The 21062-nt window shown below is 41.1% G+C and overlaps 2 protein-coding genes across 2 annotated transcripts; both read left to right on the forward strand.

Moving 5' to 3' along the window:
- The first annotated feature begins 126 nt into the window (after positions 1 to 126).
- Positions 127 to 13041, forward strand: LOC146714959 (oxysterol-binding protein 1-like). The gene is made up of 17 exons (XM_085451319.1): positions 127 to 457; positions 1708 to 1880; positions 1983 to 2191; positions 3284 to 3446; positions 3693 to 3804; positions 3945 to 4128; positions 5298 to 5415; positions 5716 to 5773; positions 5967 to 6131; positions 7536 to 7781; positions 8288 to 8408; positions 8635 to 8738; positions 10210 to 10305; positions 10475 to 10662; positions 10849 to 11084; positions 11208 to 11246; positions 11426 to 13041. The coding sequence occupies exons 2-17, from the start codon at positions 1744 to 1746 to the stop codon at positions 11566 to 11568; spliced, it is 2319 nt and encodes a 772-aa protein (XP_085307445.1). The 5' UTR covers positions 127 to 457; positions 1708 to 1743; the 3' UTR covers positions 11569 to 13041.
- A 2984-nt stretch (positions 13042 to 16025) lies between these two features.
- LOC146714960 (N-acyl-aromatic-L-amino acid amidohydrolase (carboxylate-forming) B-like) lies at positions 16026 to 20565 on the forward strand. Its single transcript, XM_085451320.1, has 6 exons — positions 16026 to 16512; positions 16601 to 16796; positions 16874 to 16967; positions 17055 to 17162; positions 17256 to 17368; positions 18665 to 20565. Exons 1-6 carry the CDS (start codon positions 16253 to 16255, stop codon positions 18908 to 18910), a joined length of 1017 nt encoding a protein of 338 aa, XP_085307446.1. The 5' UTR covers positions 16026 to 16252; the 3' UTR covers positions 18911 to 20565.
- The last annotated feature ends 497 nt before the right edge of the window (positions 20566 to 21062 follow it).

Here is a 21062-nt window from a genome sequence, read left to right on the forward strand (position 1 = left end):
TAGTTACCTTAACTGTGAACAGTGTAGCGACTGTTGCTTTATAAATGAATTAAATGTGTCAAGATGTGTAGTTTGGCTTAATGCTAAACGTAGTTAGCCATAGCTGCGTGTTTCCACACGGAGACCCAGCACTGCTGCACCGGGTGTAACCAGCGAGCTAACATTAGGCTAGTTAGATGTAGCTAGCTAGCTATAGATATTTGTGGGTGTACGCAGCTGTAGAATGAACCTTATACACGCAAATATTGAGGGGCAGCAATAAAACGTGTTGCTGTCACTTCGTTTTAAAGTCGCACTGTTGTTGCCGTCGACGTCTTCGGTCTGTTTGTTTGCCCCATTAGCTGCCTTGTGTTGGTTTGTTAGCCTCCTCAGCTAGCCAGTGTCGTATGGGTATCAGAGTTAGCAGTGACTTCACCCGGCTGCTGGTTGCCTGATCTTTCATTTTGGACACGTCAAGGTAAACATTTAGCCATCGGCGAGTTTGAAAGCTAGCTAGTGATGAAGCCAATGTTTAGCATTTGCTCTTCTTCGCAATGCTTTTTAAATATGCAGACACTAGCTAAATAACTTGGAACAATCGTGTCAGATTGAGTTTATTCACTTTAAGCTCCTATCAGCGATGAATTGTTGTTACCGACACTGTCATTTATCTTAACTGGGGCTAATGTAGGCTAACCTCTGTTGTCAAGTTCGTCAGTATGTTCAGATTTATCTGATTTATTTATCCAGTTACTGTTGTTAAAACCTGTTGTTGTTCTGTTTGCCCCTTAAATTACAGTAATTTTCCCTAAAAGAGAATTGGACTGAATTAGACTCAAATCTGACTCAAAACTGTTAATATTTGGACTATTTATCAGTAAGAAGACAAAATAACACTAAAAGTTTTTATTAATCTCTTCATCAGGCGAAAATAATAATTAATTTTGGTAAAACGTGTCACGAGTAGTCGGTATGTATTGATCTCTCGGCCGACCTTTGACCTGTCATTGCACACTCAAAGATCAGTGTTGACACTCATTAATAATCAATATTAAAGACTTTCAGCTTGGAAGTAGGGTTGTAGTCAATGAAAAGAAGTGAAATTGTTTGTGTTTAAGAATGTCAGAAAATGTGAATTTGACTTCACACAGTTCAAACTAACATTAAATTTGGACCATTGGTTTAAAATCCAGAGATATTCAGGTGTTTTATATATTCAGGTTATATAACAACTGTTAAAATTTACTTTGTAAGAGCTCAGTGAATTACATTTGTGGAACTTTTTATAAAAAAAAAAAAAACGTGTTCTGTCCATTGTTGTGCTGATGAAACAAGTCACAATACTAAGACTGTATTTATATAGCACCTTTGAAAGCAGAGGTTGACAAATGACATCGAGAGCTGGGGGGGGAAAGGTAATCAGAAGGTGAATGAAATGCAAACATCTTAACCAGAAGGCTTCACATGGGGGCCTAAAAAAACAGGATGAAAGCATGTGATTTAAAGCAAGATGCTGTTTTTGCAACCTTAGTCCTTAACCAGATTGTTCCAAACCCAGTGCACCCACATTGCAAAAGCAATTTCAGTTAAATTAAAGCCTCGCCTGGGGAACGCCGAGAATGGTCACACCTGAGAATTCAAGGAACTGGCTCCTAATTGATTCACCGAATCACTGTATCAGCCAGTCTTGTTATGTAAATGATACAACTTTCCATCTTCCCCCTCAAGGTCCCTCCAGTCTGTAGCTTAAGTTTAGGGGGTGTGATGTCAGAAGCCAAGACCCCCACTCCCACCCCTCCTGGAGACACATACAAAGGATGGGTGTTCAAGTGGACAAATTACATCAAAGGTTATCAGCGGAGGTGGTTTGTGCTGAGCAATGGGCTGCTGTCATACTACAGGTACACCTTTCTGTAGAACACTGGTATAGTTTAAGGATATTTCTCTTTTCTTTTTAGTTACTTTTTATTCCCAAAGTCAAATGAGGCTCTTCTGATTATTAGGACCCAGGCAGAGATGGGTCACACGTGTCGGGGCACCATCAACTTGGCTACAGCTACTATCACTGTGGATGATGCCTGCAACTTTGTCATCTCCAATGGAGGGGCACAAACATATCACCTCAAGGCCAGCTGTGAGGTGGAACGTCAGCGATGGATCACTGCCCTGGAGCTGGCCAAAGCCAAGGCTGTCCGCATGCAGGCAGAGTCAGGTAAAACAGACTTCAGGGGAATTATTTAGTGCTTCTGTACATATTTACACGCATGTCCACTTTGTTAGGTACACCTTGTGTCTACTGGGCTGGACGCCCTTTTCCTTTCAACAAGATTCAACAAGGTGCTGCAAACATTCCTCAGAAAATTTAGTCTGTATTTTCATTATAGCATCACACAGTTGCTGCAGATTTGTTGGCTGCACATCCATGATGTTTAACCACACCCTAAAGGTGCTCTATTGGCTTGAGATCTGGTGATTGGAGTTCATTTGAACACAGCGAACTCATTGTCGTGTTCAAGAAAACAGTTTGAGATGTTTTGAGCTTTGTGACATGCTGTGTTATCCTGCCGGGCAGTGTACTAGATGGGTACACTGTGGTCATAAAGAGCTGGACATAGCCAGCAGCAATACTCAAGTAGACTGTGGTGTTTGAATGATGCTCAGTTGGTACTATGGAGTGGACACACTCTGGGACCTTTAGTAAAAACACCAGCAGCGGCCTGAAACATTGAATGTTGCAGCAGAAATCAAGTCTCATCAGGTCAATGTTTGTCCCAATCTTTGATTAGCCAGTGTGAATTGGAGCCTCAGTTTCCTGCTCTTAGCTGACAGAAGTTGCACCCGGCCTGATCTTGTGCTGCTGGAGTCCATTTGTATGTGATGTTGGACGTGTTGTTCCTTCAGAAAAGCTCTTCTGCACACCTTGGCTTGTAAAGAGTAGTTATTTCAGTTACTGTTGCTTTCCTGTCAGATGAAGCAGTCTGACTGTCCTCTGACCTCTGACATCAGAAAGGCATTTTTTTGTCCAGAGAACAGCTGCTCACTGAATATCTTCTCAACAGCCATGACACTTTAAGAGTCTCTTAAATCACACTTCTTCCCCTTTCTGATGCACAGTTTGAACTTCAGCAGGTCGCATTGACCAATCCTAAATGCACTCAGTTGCTGCCATGTGATTGGCTGATTAGATATTTGATATTAACAAGCAGTTCAACAGTGTACCTTAGAAAGTGGCTAGCAAGTGTATGTATTTATTTATTTATTTATTTATTTAATTTTCCTTTCCTTTTGTTTGATTTCCTAACAGATGACTCGGGCGATGACTTCCCTTCATCGTCACCACGCATCACACAAGGTGGTGGGTCACAAAATTCAGAAGTCCAGTCTGCTCTCAGAACCCTGAGCAACAAAGTGGAGGATCTGAGCACCTGCAACGATCTGATCTCAAAGCATGGCTCTGCCCTCCAGAGGTCAGACTTAAACCCATTTTGCCTTGCTCTTTGCTTTAATCTTCAGGCAACAGTCTCATTTATGCCTCATGTCTCTACTAGTCTACTATGTGAGCTCTAAATTTGAAGTTATAATTCTGTAGGTTTGGTAATTCAGTGCCATATTCAGATGTTTTGTACCATTTGCAGAAGAGTCCTGTTATAAAATCATTGATGTGTAAATTGACTACATATTGTCCAAACATCCAAAGTTCATATTTTTTTCAGGTCATTAGCAGAACTGGATGGTTTACGTCTGACTGGAGAGGCTGGGGATAAGATTCGCCAAGTCACAGAAAGAGCCACTCTGTTCCGCATCACCTCTAACGCCATGATCAATGTAAGTCTGACATCCTTGTGTGTTGATCTCTGAGTTTTTAATATATAATGTATATATACCAGAGAAGACCTTGTCTATGTATTACTGCGCAGCTTTTCAATGAAACACATTGAAAAGTGTTTCAATGTTATGCTTCTCAGGCGTGCCGAGACTTCTTGACGCTGGCACAAACTCACAGCAAGCGATGGCAAAAGGCCCTGCAGGCTGAGCGGGAGCAGAGAGTGCGGCTGGAGGAGACTTTAGAGCAACTGGCCAAACAGCACAATCACCTCGAGCGAGCATTCAGAGGAGCCGCACAGGCTAATGCTAGTCCAGACAATAAAGGTAAGTTGTGATTCTGACAAGATAACAATGAAGGATGATGCACATGTCTATTGACATTCTACAAGAGTGTGAGTTAATGTTTTCAGAAAGTTTTTATTGTAATACCAGCACTTATTTTGTAAATCTTACTTCTGACCTCCATACAATAAGTAAAAAGAGTAAACTAACCCTGAAAATAATAAAAACTAAACTAAAACTAATTTTTCAAACAACAAAAACTAAACTGAAATATGAAAATCGATTCTGAAAACTAAATGAAATTAAACTGAATTCAAAACCAAAAGTCAAAGTGAAATGAAAATAAAATACTAAACTATTATAACTCTTATCAGGTACATGTGGCGTACAACTCTTTCGAAATCAAAGATGTGGGGCCACCAACTGTTTGCATTCGACTTCGATTTCTGAACAAAACTCATTAAACCTCATTTCCCACAGAGATATTTTTCAGTGGTAATCCAAGAGCCTGCGAAAAATTTCATTGGCTTTTTATCAGGGGAACCAGGGAGATGCTAACTCCTGGGTGACCAAGATTTTCTGTGGCTGACATACGAGAGTCCTTGTGATCAAGCACTTAGCAAGAAAAATAGAATCAAGATGTGAAACTAAAAGAACATTATCAGTTTCAGTCTCATCAAACTTTTTAATTACTCCGTTATTGACTAAACCCCCATTTGAAATCCCCTTGGCAATTATCAGGTAAATGTGAAGTCAAGTTTTACAAGTAGCAGTACCCGTGATTACCTGATTCTGATTCCATGTAACCAGATGTGAGGAATTGCAACTTCCTGTTTTGTTTGTTTGTTTTAAATTTTTGTTTTAACACTTTAAATGCTCTGAATCAGAGGTGTCAAACTCCAGGCCTTGAGGGCCGGCGTCCTGTAGGTTTTAGATCTCACCCTGGGTGAGATCTAAAACTTCAATCAAATGATCAGTTCATTACCAGACTTCTGGAGAACTTCAAGACATGTTGAGGAGGTAATTTAGTCATTAAAATCAGCTGTGTTGGATCAAGGACACATCTAAAACCTGCAGGACACAGACCCCCGGGGCCTGGAGTTCGACACACCTGCTCTATATTACATGTTGTTTTATTGTTTTTTGTGATACCTGGAGAATCATCTTTAAGCTTCTGTATAGGGAAAACTTAGATGTTTGTTTGTGTTAAGGTGCTGCTGGGCCTGGAAAAGGTGAGGCCAGTGATGAGGATGATGACAATGAGTTCTTTGATGCCATGGAAGAAGCCCCCGAGTTTATCACTGTACCTGCGGACCCCCAGTTTCACAAGTCGGTATCTTTCCCTTTACCCGTCGGTACAGATTGACAGATGGAGTTAATTGGGGGTTTTCCCCAAGACTTTGTGTGTGGCTTGTCTTTGTTTTTATATATTTAGACCACTTCCTTGTATCACATTCCAGTATGTATTTATCTTAAGTCAATCAAATTGTGTAATGACAGATTGGTGTGTGTGTGTGTATCAGGTCTTTTTTTTTAAGCCTCTCTTTTCTCATATGTGAAAATACCTGATTAACTAGTAACGTTCACGTCACTAACAGAATCTATTTGCTTTTTTTTGATCTCTTACAGAAGGTCAAGCAGTAATATCAGCGGCCTCAATAGTGAATTGTGTGCAGATGATCAGTCGGTAGGCCTCATTCTGTCCGAATCATTGAAATCTTATTATAATGCTGTATCCCATCTTTTAAAATAACACAGTCTGAATGAAAAGCTGCAGTAGGACGGGTGTTGTATGGATATTCTTTAAACATGATTTTGTTGCTATGGTAATAAATCAAAAACATTTCCGTTTTATATTGATAAACGTTTCTGCTTCTTAGCTTAACGAGGAGCCTCTTGCGATGAACCAGGAGTCCCCCTCCCAGGAGCTGGTACCCTTAAAGAAGAGGCGGACACGCATCCCAGACAAACCAAACTACTCCCTCAACCTTTGGAGCATCATGAAAAACTGCATCGGCAAAGAGCTGTCTAAGATCCCGATGCCTGTAAGGATTTCTTACTGAACGTCCAGTCAGAGTTACTGAAAGCTTGTTGTTCTTCCATGTGTGCTTCGTTGTTCACCTGTTGAAAAAGACGTCTGATCAGCTTCATTTTGGACAGTCAGACTCAAAGAGTTTGAGTGTTAAAATATTTGTGTCTTACTCATAATATTCAATTAATGAAAGATTTGGGTGCCTTTTAACACCCCTCCTACCCCAAGTTAAAACCACATTGGAAATATGGTTTGTGTGCGTTTACAGTAAAAATACAAAATCTATGATAAGCTCATCATTAAATGCCACCGCAGTGCCTTCAGAATGTGGCAGCAGTCAGTTCAGTGTGACGAAATTGGAGCGTAGATACTGATCCCTGTCCTTTTTCCGCTGTAAGGGTTGTCAGCATTCTGCGAGAGCTTTTGAAGATGTTTATCGGCAAATCTGCCCAGATTTTGTTTATTTGTGAAATCGACTGTAGGTCACTTGTAGGATGTGGGTCAGCAGAGTTGTCTAAAATGAGCTACCATCACGGCTTTTTATAGGAGTCCAGACAAACTGATTTGTCAGACTGATCACTGCTGAGATAAATGGTCACGTGTTTGATTTGGCTTTGTTCTGTCAACTTATCACTGCCATTGTGTCGCCCTGCCCCCACTCTAACAATAAAGAGTTTTGTCTCTGCCACATTACAGAGATACTTTGACATTGACACATGTCGACTTCCTGTAGCTTAGCAACACTACCCGCCAGGTCACTGCTGACCCATCTATGGTTGTGGTTTAGAAAATGGCTTGGGCTTTGCTTAAGCAAAAGGCTAAATTAGCAGATTTTCAGAAACTGGCAATACAGGTTTTCTGTTAAAAGCTTTTCTATTTGGTCTTTCCAAACAGAAGACGTTACCCAAACCATACCTGTACCTATCTAACAATCTACACATATATACTTTTACTGAAGTGACACTACATAGCAAGTGTCAGTGTGTGTGTGATGGGCCTCGCTCACATTGAGTGTAGCAGAGTGGAGACAGATGCATATGCTGACAACAACTCTTAAGGTCACCGAAAGCGTAATAAAAACTTTCCAAGAAGTGAAGAGGGAACACAAACCTGACCACAGTTTGTGGTTAAGTCACAAACTACTGCAGCAAGTGTGAAATTGCTCAAAAACTGCTGACTCTTTGCTATTAGCTTCCTCTGTGCTAACAAAGCTCTCCCAGAAGGAAGCAGTGCACTGCTGCAGATGCACACAGGACAGTATAGAACCGAATTGAACAGATCAGCCTGTGGTCACTTCTACCCAGTCTAGCTTTTTGAATCAGGTTCAGATCCACGTCTTAGCCATATGTGAGATTTGTTGCTGGAATTAATACATAACACAAATATAAAAGTAAATTTCAAACATTTTGCTTTCTAGGTTAATTTCAATGAGCCCATCTCCATGCTGCAGCGGTTGTCTGAGGACCTCGAGTACCACGAGTTGCTGGATAAGGCCGCAAAGTGTCAGAACTCTTTGGAGCAGATGTGCTACGTGGCCGCCTTCGCAGTGTCTGCCTACTCCACCACAGTCTACCGCACGGGAAAGCCTTTCAACCCTCTGCTGGGAGAAACGTATGAGCTGGACCGCAAGAGAGAAAGTGGCTACCGCTCCCTATGTGAGCAGGTGAGGGAGGAAAAAAACCAAGAGAATGGAAGTTTTCCAACCGAGAACTGTAACCCAAGAGAGAGATTGAATGTCAGAAAGGAGGAATTAAAAAAAAATCCCACTGACTTGGCATTAAGAGAGAATCTTGCTTCCTTTTTCTGCGCAGTTGGGGTTGAACATGCTGGCAGGGAACCAGAATTATTATTATTATTATTATTTTAATATGGAGACATGAAGTGGCGACTTTTTTAAAAAAAATCAAAAAGTGTCATATTTCTGCCCCTTCTTGTCATAAAATACACCAACCTAAAACAATCTAAAGTCACTGGTTGATCCTGAATAGATTATTTGTAGAGGAGGAAATCAAATGGAGGGTGTGTGTGTGTGTGTGTGTGTAAAAGCTGTCATGTCACATGTCAGATTTATGAGACTAAATGTGAGTCACATCTATTGGGGATGACTCAGACTCACGAAGAATAGGACTTGATGTTTTGTTGCATCAGAAAAACATTTTCTCTTTCCAGGTGAGTCACCACCCACCTGCTGCTGCACATCATGCTATCTCTGATCGTGGCTGGACGTTGAGACAAGAAATCACAGTTGCGAGCAAGTTCAGGGGGAAATACCTCTCCATTATGCCTTTGGGTAAGAGGCAAGCTAGGTTAGAAAACAAAGCATACCATTCTTCCATAGTGTCAAGGACAAAAGATGTACACACAACTATCATCAGAATTTATAAGTGACTAAAGAGTGTACCAGCCCACACCTTTCTTTAGTTGAACCATAAAACGGTAATTACTAATGAACAAAGGTTTTGCTTTGCTTTTTGTTTTTTTTTTAGTTTGTTTCATATTTCTTTTCTTCGTCACAGGCACAATTCATGCAGTCTTTGAGAAGAGCAATAATCACTACACATGGAAGAAAGTTAACACCACGGTGCACAACATCATTGTCGGAAAACTTTGGATCGATCAGGTGAGACGCTCGGACACGTCGTTGCAGGGCCACAGGGCCTGATCTGCAGAGGAGGCAGGAATGAAGAGCAAGAAAGGATCTGTTATGACGCTCCTAACAAGGAAAAATAAACATGGGTTTATCTTTTACAACCAGCTTTGCCACGATATGATTGACATGATGTCTTTTATGGAGAGACAATAACAAGTTCTCATGCTAGTAACATTAACAAAGAAGTGACATTTGAATAGAGTTACTGACGCCTTTAATCGCTTCAGTGATTCACAATGACATTAATATGCAGGGTGGATACCAAAAAGAAAACGCACAAAGAAAACTTTTGAAAGGGTGTACTTCAGCACATCCGTACACTTATCTGATCTCCTGCACGTACACGTGTACATGTTAGTCATCAGAGATCTGCATAACTCATTCTGTGCAGATTTTTACGCAGGGTGCCCTTCCCACTACTGCCCTCCCATTTATTTGGCAGTTTGTTTAACAGCTTTAACTCACTTTAACAGGTCAGGTTCTCGATTGGTTCTCATATCTAAAATTTAGAAGTTTTCAAGTTTCACTTGGTAGCATCTGGGGTTCCTCAGGGCTCTGTCCTTGGTCCATTACTCTTTAACCTTTACGTATTCCTGCTTGGTCCCATCTTAAAGAATCGAAATATCATTCTTATGCAGGTTAAACATAGTTGTACTTATCATTTCCCTCTGATGTAACCTCACACACTAATGATTGATTAGACTGGATGTCTAAAAACTTTTGTAATTTAACAGAGAGGTGTTGAAGATATTTGTTGTCAGAGACTAGTTTTCTAAAACACAACAAGCAACCCAGGAATCTGTACTGCGGTCACTTAGTTCACTTACAGTTCAGTACAGAATTACCTTTTAGTCCTTCTTTTTGTTAATATAGCTTTCTGTCTTTAGGCCTCCCGGTACACCTCTGACTTAGTGTCTATAACAAGGTCAAACCTCTCAGGTCATCAGGGGCAGCTCTTCTCACTCCTCTCAGATTTAGATTCGAGTGTGCTAAGGGAGCTTTCTGTTAGTGCTCGCCTGTTCTTTGAAACAAGCTGCCTGCTGACCTAAAGGTCAGTTGCAACTATGCCTGCCTTCACAGACAGACTCGGGATTTTACTCTGTGTGTTTGTATGTGTTACAGTGTATTTTATTCCTTTGCAAAGTCTGATTTGTTTTTTTATTGGTTAATCGCAAAGAGTTCACATGTAATGAAATGTGCTATATAAATGAATTTGCCATGGCTGGTTGCCATCACATAGCATTAAAATACCCCATTTCTTTGCTTCCAGTTCTAATTTTTACTCTACAGATAAAAAGTAGAGTAAGAGCATTGCGTTGCAGCATTTTAACTTGAGTGTGAAGTAAAATTTTTATCTAGTCGATATCATCCCCACTTGTGATTTTTTTTTTTTTTTTTTTCTTTCCCCTCCTCACTGTGTATCCCTGTGTTTCCCTTCCAGTCTGGTGAGATAGACGTAGTAAACCACACCACCGGAGACCGCTGCCACTTAAAGTTTGCTCCTTACAGCTACTTCTCCAGAGATGTAGCCAGAAAGGTGAGAAAGATGCAGAAGACCTGAATAGATGTAGTCTGTTTTTCTCTGACTTGCTTTGAAAGAAAACTCACACACAGTAGGTGCATCAAGTTTGAACCAACAGACAAATTTTAATATACAGGCGGTATATTGTGGTATTGTGGTAACCTCCCCTCTCTTCTGTTTTTAGGTTACAGGTGTGGTAATGGATAAAGATGGAAAGGCACACTACGTGCTGTCGGGCACATGGGACGAGAAGATGGAGTTCTCCAAGGTGATGCAGAGCAGCCGAGGAGGCGAGAACGGCACTGAGGGCAAACAGAAGACAGTCTATCAGACCCTTAAAGCCAGAGAGTTGTGGAGAAGAAACCCTTTACCGTAAGTGCTGTTCTAAAAAGTAAAACCGGGCTGTGCTGCATTAGTTACGATTTAGAGGTGCGCACATAGCTTTCTGAAGCAGAAATAAACATTAGACCTAAACATGGATGGCATCAATGCCAGTATCAGGGTGTAGTTTTGTGTGACTGAAAGCGCTGCTGTGCTGTGCTCCGTCATCCTCCTCAGCGATGGAGCAGAAACCATGTACTACTTTACTGCCTTGGCCTTGACCCTGAACGAGCCTGAAGAGGGCGTGGCTCCCACAGACAGCCGACGGCGGCCTGACCAGCGCTTAATGGAGGAAGGTCGCTGGGACGAGGCCAATGCTGAGAAGCAGCGGCTGGAGGAGAAGCAGCGCACCGCCCGCCGTGAGAGAGAGAGGGAGGCCGCAAGCCAACGCACCTCGAGTCAATCAGAAGAAGGTTAGAATCGAACTTGTTTGTGCTTCACTTTTTCTTTACCGTACTCCTCTCCTCTCTGCATGGGGAAAATCATGGAACAAAGGGGTAAAACGATTCTCTGTGATCCCCTTTTGTCTTCCAAAGCTGTCGATGAGGACTCTGTTACCGATCCCTCCTTGAAAGGCAAGTATTCCTTTTTTTTTCTTTCTTTCTTTTCTTTTCTTTTTTAGATAAAAATCGATTAAACTGTCTCCATTTCATGTTTAAATTCATGTTGCTCTAGTGAGCAGCTCATTAACTTTCTGGGGATCTTTTTTTTTTTTCTTTTCTTTCCCCCCCCTCTGTCCTTCCCTCTCTTTCAGGCGCACCTCATGACAGCTATCTTGCACTTTGGTTCGAGCGCTGCGAGGACCCAATCACAGGTGAGGAGATTCACATCTATAAGGGAGGCTACTGGGAAGCTAAGGAGCGCGGGAGCTGGGAGAGCTGTCCCAACATCTTTTGATCTTGGCATTGACTGCAAAGTGCCGTGAAGAGACACCATCAAAGGCCTGCTGTTCCCCTTCTCTGACGGCTGCTCCCCTCCAGTTGCTCTCTGTTCTAAGAGATCTCCAGGACGGTCACTGCTGTCTGATCCACAGGGAGAGCAGGGTTTTCTCTCCCTCGTCCCATATTTGGTTTCCCCATCGTTGCTGTCACATATCTGAGAGGACTGGAATGAAAATTTCTTTGCTGTTTGGGTGCTTTTGTGTTTTGTTTTTTTTTTTTTAGTTTTTTTGTTTTGTTTGTTTTTTCTTTTGTCCCGCTGAGCATGAGTGGGAGGATGTGAAACGAGCAGTGCTTCCAAATCAAGTTTGCTCAGTCTTTTCAGATCAAGAGTGTTTGATTGAGGTGATTCGGGTTTTATTTTTTGTTTCTTGTTTTTCCTGTTGTCACCCATAGCATTATCTGCTTTGGTAATAACTCTAGAAAAAAAATAAAGGGGGGGGATAAAACCTGATTAATATATACATTTATATACAGGTATGATTAAAAGTAATTTTCATTAAACTGTCAACTGGTGGCCTTCAAGACATTAGCAAGTTTTCTTTTGTTAATCTCTGATTTAGTGTCTTAACGTAATGAAGTGAAAGTTGTAGCGTGCTCGTATGTATGACTGCTTATCTGCTCTTCCATCACTTTACAACAGGGCCACTGTGCAGTGTGCTTTAAAAAAAGATGACCTTTCACACTATCACGTTTATAATTAGGTTATTTTTCTTTACCAAGGCCTAGTGGGAAGTATGACAGTGAAAATTGTAGTGTGGCAAGGCCTAAAAAAAAAACAAAACCTTTCTTTGCCTTAGAAATGAAGAACCTGCACTTGTTGTTGCAAATTGTCTCATATAACTGTTTACCTTAATAATAAATAATAAAACTACCCCCTTTTTTTTTCCCACAATGCTGGAATAATATTTTGACATTTTTGTTAATCAAGTGAACGGTAACCAAATTTACTGTAAAAAAAACAAAACAAAACAAAAAAATGGTTTTAAATAGTGCAGGATACTTGCTGTGCTCTTGTATTGACTGTAAAACAGACAAATGAGTGAAGAAAACATAAAAAAAAAAATACATGTTCATACATATGCAACTACATGTTGACACCAAAAACACAGGATATATGTATGTGTGTGTGTGCGTGTGTGTGCGTGCATTTCATAATTTTGATTGTAAGTGTACTTAAAAAGTGAAGAATAAAGAATTGAAAATCATTGCAAATAACTGATTTTATAAATGTATAGAAATTCATATTGTAGTAGTAAGGTAGACTTTTTTTCCCCTTGTATTTTTGGTTCCTCATAATATTGGTAGGCTTCATTTTCCAAAAAAAGGGAGTTTCAGTACTTGACTCAGATGGGCGAGGGACGTGGCATTGTTCAGTATTTTGTATTAACAAAGAGAAAAACTGAAATAAATGCTCTAATGTCAAACAGCACCTTTATACTGTTTTTCTTTAATCTGCATTTCCAGGTTTTCATTCTTAAGGTTCACTAAATTAGTTTTTAAAACACATTGCTACATAGTTTAATTTTTTTTTGGTAATTTTTAAATGTACATTATCACAGTGGGTTTTAAATGAAAGGGGAAGTGACTGAAGTGCACAGTGTAAGCTTTGGCTGATCCTGAAGGTGTTTTTGTTTATTCGGGTTTTTCAGTCCAATGACGCTTCTTCCACTTGCATCTCTTTGAACTTTCTACACTGAACAAAAATATAAACGCAACACCTTTGTTACTGCTCCCATTCCCCATGGGATGGACGTAGAGACCTAAAATTCATTCCAGATACACAATATAACCATCCCTCCCAAACAGTGGTCACAAATCAGTCCAAATGTGTGGTAGTGGGCACATCTGCTATATTGAGATAATCCGTCCCACCTCACAGGTGTGCCACATCAGGATGCTGATCTGACATCATGAGTAGTGCACAGGTGTACCTCAGACTGCCCACAACAAAAGGCCACCCTGGAATGTGCAGTTTTTTGCGCTATTGGGGGTCTGGGGACCGAGAACCGGTCAGTATCTGGTGTGACCACCATTTGCCTCATGCAGTGCAACACATCGTCGCATGGAGTCTATCAGATTGTCAATTGTGGCCTGTGGAATGTTGGTCCACTCCACTTCAATGGCTGTGCGAGGTTGTTGGATATTCGTGGGAACTGGTACACGCTGTCGTATACGCCGGTCAAGCACATCCCGAACATGCTCAATGGGTGACATGTCCGGTGAGTATGCTGGCCATGCAAGAACTGGGACATTCTCAGCTGCCATCTGCCCTGAACAATGTGAACCATGATTCATCCGTGAAGCGCACACCTCTCCAACGTGCCAGACGCCATCGAATGTGAGCATTTGCCCACACAAGTCTGTTACGGCGACAAGCTGGAGTCAGGTCAAGACCCCGATGAGGACGACGGGCATGCAGTTGAGCGTCCCTGAGACGGTTTCTGACAGTTTGTGCAGAAATTGTTTGGTTGTGCAAACCAATTGTTCCAGCAGCTGTCTGGGTGGCTGGTCTCAGACGATCTTGGAGGTGAACCTGCTGGATGTGGAGGTCCTGGGCTGGTGTGGTTACACGAGGTCTGCGGTTGTGAGGCCGGTTGGATGTGCTGCCATATTCTCTGAAACGCCTGTGGAGACGACTTATGGTTGAGAAATGAACATTCAATGCACGGGCGACAGATCTGGTTGACATTCCTGCTGTCAGCATGCCAATTGCACGCTCCCTCATTGCTTGTGGCATCTGTGGCATTTTGCTGTGAGACAAAACTGCACATTCCAGGGTGGCCTTTTGTTGTGGGCAGTCTGAGGTACACCTGTGCACTACTCATGATGTCAGATCAGCATCCTGATGTGGCACACCTGTGAGGTGGGATGGATTATCTCAATATAGCAGATGTGCCCACTACCACACATTTGGACTGATTTGTGACCACTGTTTGGGAGGGATGGTTATATTGTGTATCTGGAATGAATTTTAGGTCTCTACGTCCATCCCATGGGGAATGGGAGCAGTAACAAAGGTGTTGCGTTTATATTTTTGTTCAGTGTATTTAAAGTTCCAGTGAACAGCTACCCAGCACTAGTTCAATACTTGGACTTAGCTCCAAATCTTTTATGTGTTTAATTTGTAAAGAAATAATACAGGAATAGACTTCATTGGGCCATGAAATCGCTGGCCAGTCAGTTGACCAGGTTACTATATAACGTTTTGTGTTTTATATGTAAGGCTGTAATTCCTAAACAAGAAAACTTTGCTAAACCCCTTGAATTAAAGCTCAAAGTCTGGATTTCAGTCACAATGTATACTACACAATGGCAACGCAAATTACACGTAAAGGTTCAAAATTAAAGTCATAGGAGCAGATTAGTGTATTTCACAGGTCAACACTGAGTATATTATCTGATAAATATCATGTTTGAATGGAAAAATTGTGCTTTGTACAGGCATGCTGTTATATAGTTTGTCCACTAGAGGGTGCTACTCACCACAAAATGAGCCACAGGATGGCGTTTCCTGCCTCAGAATGGATGTGTGTTACTGGACTTTAAATGCCCTCTGAGAAAATAAACCAAATGAACCACTTAACAAAACTGGTATATTTTCATAGTAGCGCTGGTGAGAGGGGGTAAAAACAAGCCTCCTGTGGGGCTTTTCCTGCTTTTGGAGTTTTCATGTACACTTCTTACACTTTTCATCACCTTTCACCAACAAAAGGTCTTTTCTTTAAATTTATCCATTACATTTATAGCGTGACAATTATCTGTCCCTTCCCATTTGATTGATCGAAACACTTTGAAGCGCAGTTCTGATTGAGCTACTTTTACAATTAGTAAAAACTATTACAAAATAGAAAGAAATACAGAAAATATGTATTTGAAAAGTCACCTGACGATAATAGAAAATCTATTTGACTTCTTATATGTACTTGTCTATAAATAGTCCGCCTCCCTGTGTGTTCCCTTTAAATCTCCTGCTTGCTTCCAAAGGAGTTGCTTCTTCTATTGTACACATCACAGGCACCTCTCTTTGCTGTGTCATGCCAGCAGATTTATTTTTAGCCAGTTTTTTTTTTTTTGAAAGGCAGACTGGAACCTACCATCCTATACACGGGGCAAAGAGAAACAGGGAATACGGGGAAAGCTGGGGAGGGGCTTTTCAGCTCATCTAACCTGACTGATGCTGTGACTACAGGAAGCGACCGACACACTCCATCACACTCGGGACACACCCTTTCCTACCACACAGTGTGGTACAGTGCAGTGCAGTGGACAGGAGGTGGTTGAGAAACGGTGAGAGTTTGTATAACAGGCAGCAACTGCCTGAACAGAGGGAGGGATGGGAATGCTGAATCAGTGAAAATGCATGAAAGCCTGGGAGAGGGTGGAAGAGGGTAAACGGCAGGGGGAGAGGGAAGAGAAAGGTAACAGCGAGGGGTAGACTGGGTAAAATGTACAGTGTTATTCCTTGTCGTTCATTCATCTATAATTTGTGAATATTGAGCTGGCAGTTCACCCTGATTTACATCAAGCTTCTCCTTAAGAGTCTTGCATCTCAGTGCTGATTTACAGTACAGTGCCTTTAAGCTGGAATTGTCCCTTTACAGTGTTCAATAAGTCAGGAAAGTCTCTCAGCTCTCAGTCAGATGGAGGTAGACCAGATGGTGCCTTTGCCAAGGTTGCCCCGGGTCGCCGTGTGTGGAGGTACCCATGGCAATGAGCTGTCCGGTGTGTATTTGGTGCGAGAGCTGCTGAAACTGCAGAGAGAAGTTATGAAGAAAGAGCAAGAGGAGGACTCGAAGCCTGCGTTGGTGCTGCTGGTGCTGTCAAACCCGCGGGCAATGCAGCATTGTCGCCGATACGTAGACACTGATCTGAACCGCTGCTTTACCCACGCCACCCTCAAGTAAGGCAACAATCAGAGATAACACTCATGGTGTCAGTTGTAAAATCAAAGAGCGTGCTGCTATTTTGTATTTTTCTTTATCCCGCAGTGGTCCCTTCTCAGACATGGCCCCCTATGAGATCATCAGGTCCCGAGAGCTGAACGCCCTGCTAGGACCCAAGGGCAGTCCGGAGGCAGTGGATCTGGTCTGCGACCTCCACAACACCACTGCCAACATGGGCCTGTGCTTCATCGGATACTCTGACTGTGACTGGATCTGCCTGCACATATTTAGACACCTGCAAGTGAGTAAACCAGCTTCTTAGTTTAGTGAAATCTTTGCGCCCTGCATGTTTGTGAGCTAAAATTTGAGTTTTTTTAGAGGGAGATGCCAGATACACCAATGAGATTCCTACATTTTGATGTGTCCAACAAAGAGTCCTATTCCCTTGATTCACTGGGAAAACATGGCTTTGGTAAGTTTTTACAGCTTTTATAAATCTAGTCTAGTCAAAAGTGGCATTAGTGCGTGATAACTCTCAATTTAAATCCTTGATCTGCAGCCATGGAGATCGGCCCTCAGCCTCACGGCGTGGTGAGGTCAAACATCTATACAGCAATGAAAGTGGGTGTCCAGCACATGCTTGACTGGGTCCGCCTCTTTAACTCAGGTACATTTTTATAGACATATTACGGGCTGAGCTGAAACAATGCATCTTTGAGGCTCTCAGTTGGTTTCAACCACCTTCTCTGTTTATTACCAGGTAATGTGTTTGAGGGAGGATTTGTGGACGTGTTCACCATGGTTAAACACATCGACTACCCGAGAGACAGCGAGACCCGCAATATCACAGCAGCCATTCATCCTTGTCTCCAGGTACGGCCTGAGATACCTTCACTTAAAAGCAAAAAACTCCTCGGAACAAAACACTGAATTACTGCCAAGCAATTATGTAAGTTAGACATAACCAGGGAGGCTGTAAAGTATGAAGAGGCGCACATGACATCAGAAACAAACTTTATAACAATAAAGTACGAGACATGTACAAAACACAAACAAAGAAGAAGGTCAAGGTCAAGGTCAGATTTATTTATATAGCACATTTCCAACAGCCGATGCTGCACAAAGTGCTTAACAATAACAATAAAATTAAAAACTACAGTGTAATACAATAATAACAATAGAGACAATAAAATAGAAGAATTAAGAAGAAAATCCTTGTAAAAGAAGAAGAAAGGCCCTTTGTCCCAAGAAAAATAATCACAGTCTGAACTCAAAAGCTGTTTGTGCAAGAATGAATCAAGTTTTATATTTAGCCTGTCGCCACACATGCTGTCCAGAAGTGATTCATTCAGTCAGTGTGCGTTTTCTTTTACTGTAAAGTATAAACAATTACAACACAAGGTGAGGCCTTTTTTATTAAAGGAGCTTTGTCCCAGAGATGATACCTGTCAAGGGTTTGTGTTAAGTTGAAATCTTTGTTTCACCTATTTGGAATCCAAACGGAAAAGGATGGCCAAAGGTGACCGGATTAAAAATTAACACCTTTAAGTTAATTCATGTGGCTAAAAGGCAGGCTGACTGGGTCAATGCCAACCTCGATAGTAAAAAAACAACAAGTCAGTTCAATTTATTTAAGATTAACACCGCTAAATGTCAGAAGCAGCTGTACAGGCAGACGCAATAAATAAATGTCTTTATCCATTATACTTTACACTGTGGTTTTTAAGGGAAATGTGTAATGTGGACGACATAGATTAAACTGCTTTAAGCTTTAGTCAACTGAGGAAACTTTAGTGAAAACTGAAATAAGAAAAAAGCTGAAGTAAAAATAAAAATGTGCTGGAAATGTCTGGGAGTTTCGTTAAATTTGTCAACACAACCAACCTGAGGAGGCTTTGGTAGAGATGTTTACTGAGAATAGGATGGTTGCATAACTATCAGTCTGGTATATTGTATTTTTAAACTGTTCTGCACTTCTTAAATTTAGCTCCTGACATATGACATATGATTTTTTTTATTTGCATTTAAAAATAAGCACCTAGCATCACTTAATGATATTGCACTTTAAGCCACTGGAGCTTTGTTATGGCACTTTTATGTATTTATGGTTAATCCTGTTAAATCCGACAGGTGTTGCTCAGCACCTAAACCATCTGCTTGTCCTCACAGGACCGAGACTTCTGCCTGCTCCACCCTGAAGACCCCCTGTTCCAGACGTTCTCAGGAGAAACAGTGAGGTATAAAGGCACTGAACCTCTCTATCCTTTCTTCATCAACGAATGCGCTTACTACGAGAAGGGCATCGCTCTCTCCCTGGCAAGAAAGAGGCGCATCACGATTCCTGCAATCCGGGTGCAGACGGAGCAGGAGCAACAAGCTAATGAGCAGGGATTTGCATCAGAAGAAGAGGAGTGAAGACGTTTCCAACACGAGAGTGATGGCTGAATTAAATTTTTACAAAAGCTTTCATTGAAATGATGGCATGCGTTATCTTTCACAGACATGCCACTGTGCATTCAAGAATTAAGTTTCTAGTAAGAATTGAATGTGTAAAAACAGATGGCATGAATTCATAGGCAATTTAATTATTTTAAATATTTAAATAAAAAAAATAGAAATTCACTACCGATTACTACAGCGATGATCAGGATATGTTCAAAATGAAGTGCAAAGAAGCTTGTAATAACATGACCTTTAAAGTACAGTCACTGTACTGTTTCAGGTTCCTTGAAATTAATAAGTCAACTGAGGAACATATATAGATCAAATAAACAACATAAACACCAGATTAAAAACCAATTCACAAGAAAATTACTTTTTGAATGTAAGCGGTCAGCAAAACAAATTAGTGAATGAGCACTACTGTATTTGCCTCCTTTTCTACAAAATCCGTGACAAGATGATAAATATGATCAAAAAAAGTACACTGGGTAAAATTATACCACAATCTGAACCTAAAAACTAGCATAAATTCTAAATGAGTAAATATAACTTGAGTGAAACAATTACGGAAATGTATGCAAAGTATGTTCCCCTGAAATCATGAGAACATACTGCAATGACAGTAATCAGTGTCACTGCCTTTGTTCTTTTGTTCTTCCCGAGGCCAAATTCTTTCAGTCTGTTCCAAAGAAGCTACGTAAAAAAAAACCCATTACGAAACAACTGGCCCAGCTGACAAAAAGCATGTGCGTTTTTGTTATACTCGGGGTGTGCCCAGTAGCTGAAAGTGGATGAACTAAATAAATAAGGATTAGTTTCAACTGTGAATCATGCCAAGATATTCTTTTACAGATGGCTACTACAAGCTGAAATGTGTACGATAGGTCCACTTTCAAAATGGCTCTGCTCTGTTCCCCGTCTATCGTGACATGCTGTACAACCACAAACTGTATATAAAAGATGGACACTGTGACCATGCTATGTCATTATAGTTTTCAGACCTTTTGACATTTTGTTTTAAAAAGTAAAACAAATCAACAGACTGAACCATACTCTGTGGAGCTATGGACATTTGACTATTGATATTGTTAGCTGCCACGGTTAGCATGGCAAATCTATAATTCACTGTGACATAAAATAGGCTGGGTATTTTGTTTGCCCCCCAAAAAAGGTATAAAGCAAAATATAATTATAATTTGCAATGTTATAATTACTTTGAAAGTATTTGTCAAACTGAAATTACATTTACATAAATAACCTAATTTTAGATCAATGTTCCCTCTAAGCTGCGCGTGCGCAATTGCGCATGCGGCATGGTCTCTGCGCACAGAAATGAAATCTAACCTGAACTGAAATTAAAATAAATACGTTAACAATTCTGTTTTGCAGTGTTAGTCAGTGACTGGCTGCTCCCGTATGGGATTAGAATGATGCCACCTTATTCCATAGTCCAGCCAATAATGCGATTCACATTCGCAGCTAATCAACGTCGCTGACAGGCTATGACAGCGTCCTTATGTGCCGACACCGGTGTTTTAGCTAGCAAAGCAGCGTGGCTGATGTGGAGTGAAGCCACATTAATGACAACATGAACACCATTGGAGATGTGAGCAGAACAGACGGAACAATTGACGGAAAAATTGTGGACTTAATCCCAGTTTTTAAATTGTGTTGATAGGCCACGTAAAACCAAACCAAACCAAAATCAAAAAATTACTTTGGTTGGGGGGAAGTTTAGGAGTGTTTAGAGATGTGAGAGACTTGTGACTTGCGACGTTTAGCGCAAATCTTGTGTAGTTAGTGTGCAGTGTAGTCAATAGTTTTGTTGTGTGTGTCAGAACATTGAGGTGACTGCTGAATGTTACAGGTGTTACAGGAGTGATACACCTCCTGTTGTCAGGCCTGCAGGTATCAGGCTGTTGTTCTCCTTCATCTCATAGTGGACAGAAAGTATTTTTTGGAGTGACACAGATAATTTGTGTGGCATCAGATTTGATGCAGAACAGCTGATTGTTCTGTAAATTCTAGAAAAACGCCTTGGCTGCATTTTTAGGTTAAACAGCTGCAAATAAACTTCGTTGTTTGCAAAACTCAGTTACTTTTTTGAAGAAGCAACTATATAATT

This window comes from Copadichromis virginalis, linkage group LG3 (genome assembly GCF_057382275.1).
Source record: "Copadichromis virginalis isolate Kocher_CV1m ecotype Utaka linkage group LG3, C_Virginalis_male_GT1.1, whole genome shotgun sequence".
In the NCBI taxonomy this organism is placed as follows: domain Eukaryota; kingdom Metazoa; phylum Chordata; class Actinopteri; order Cichliformes; family Cichlidae; genus Copadichromis; species Copadichromis virginalis.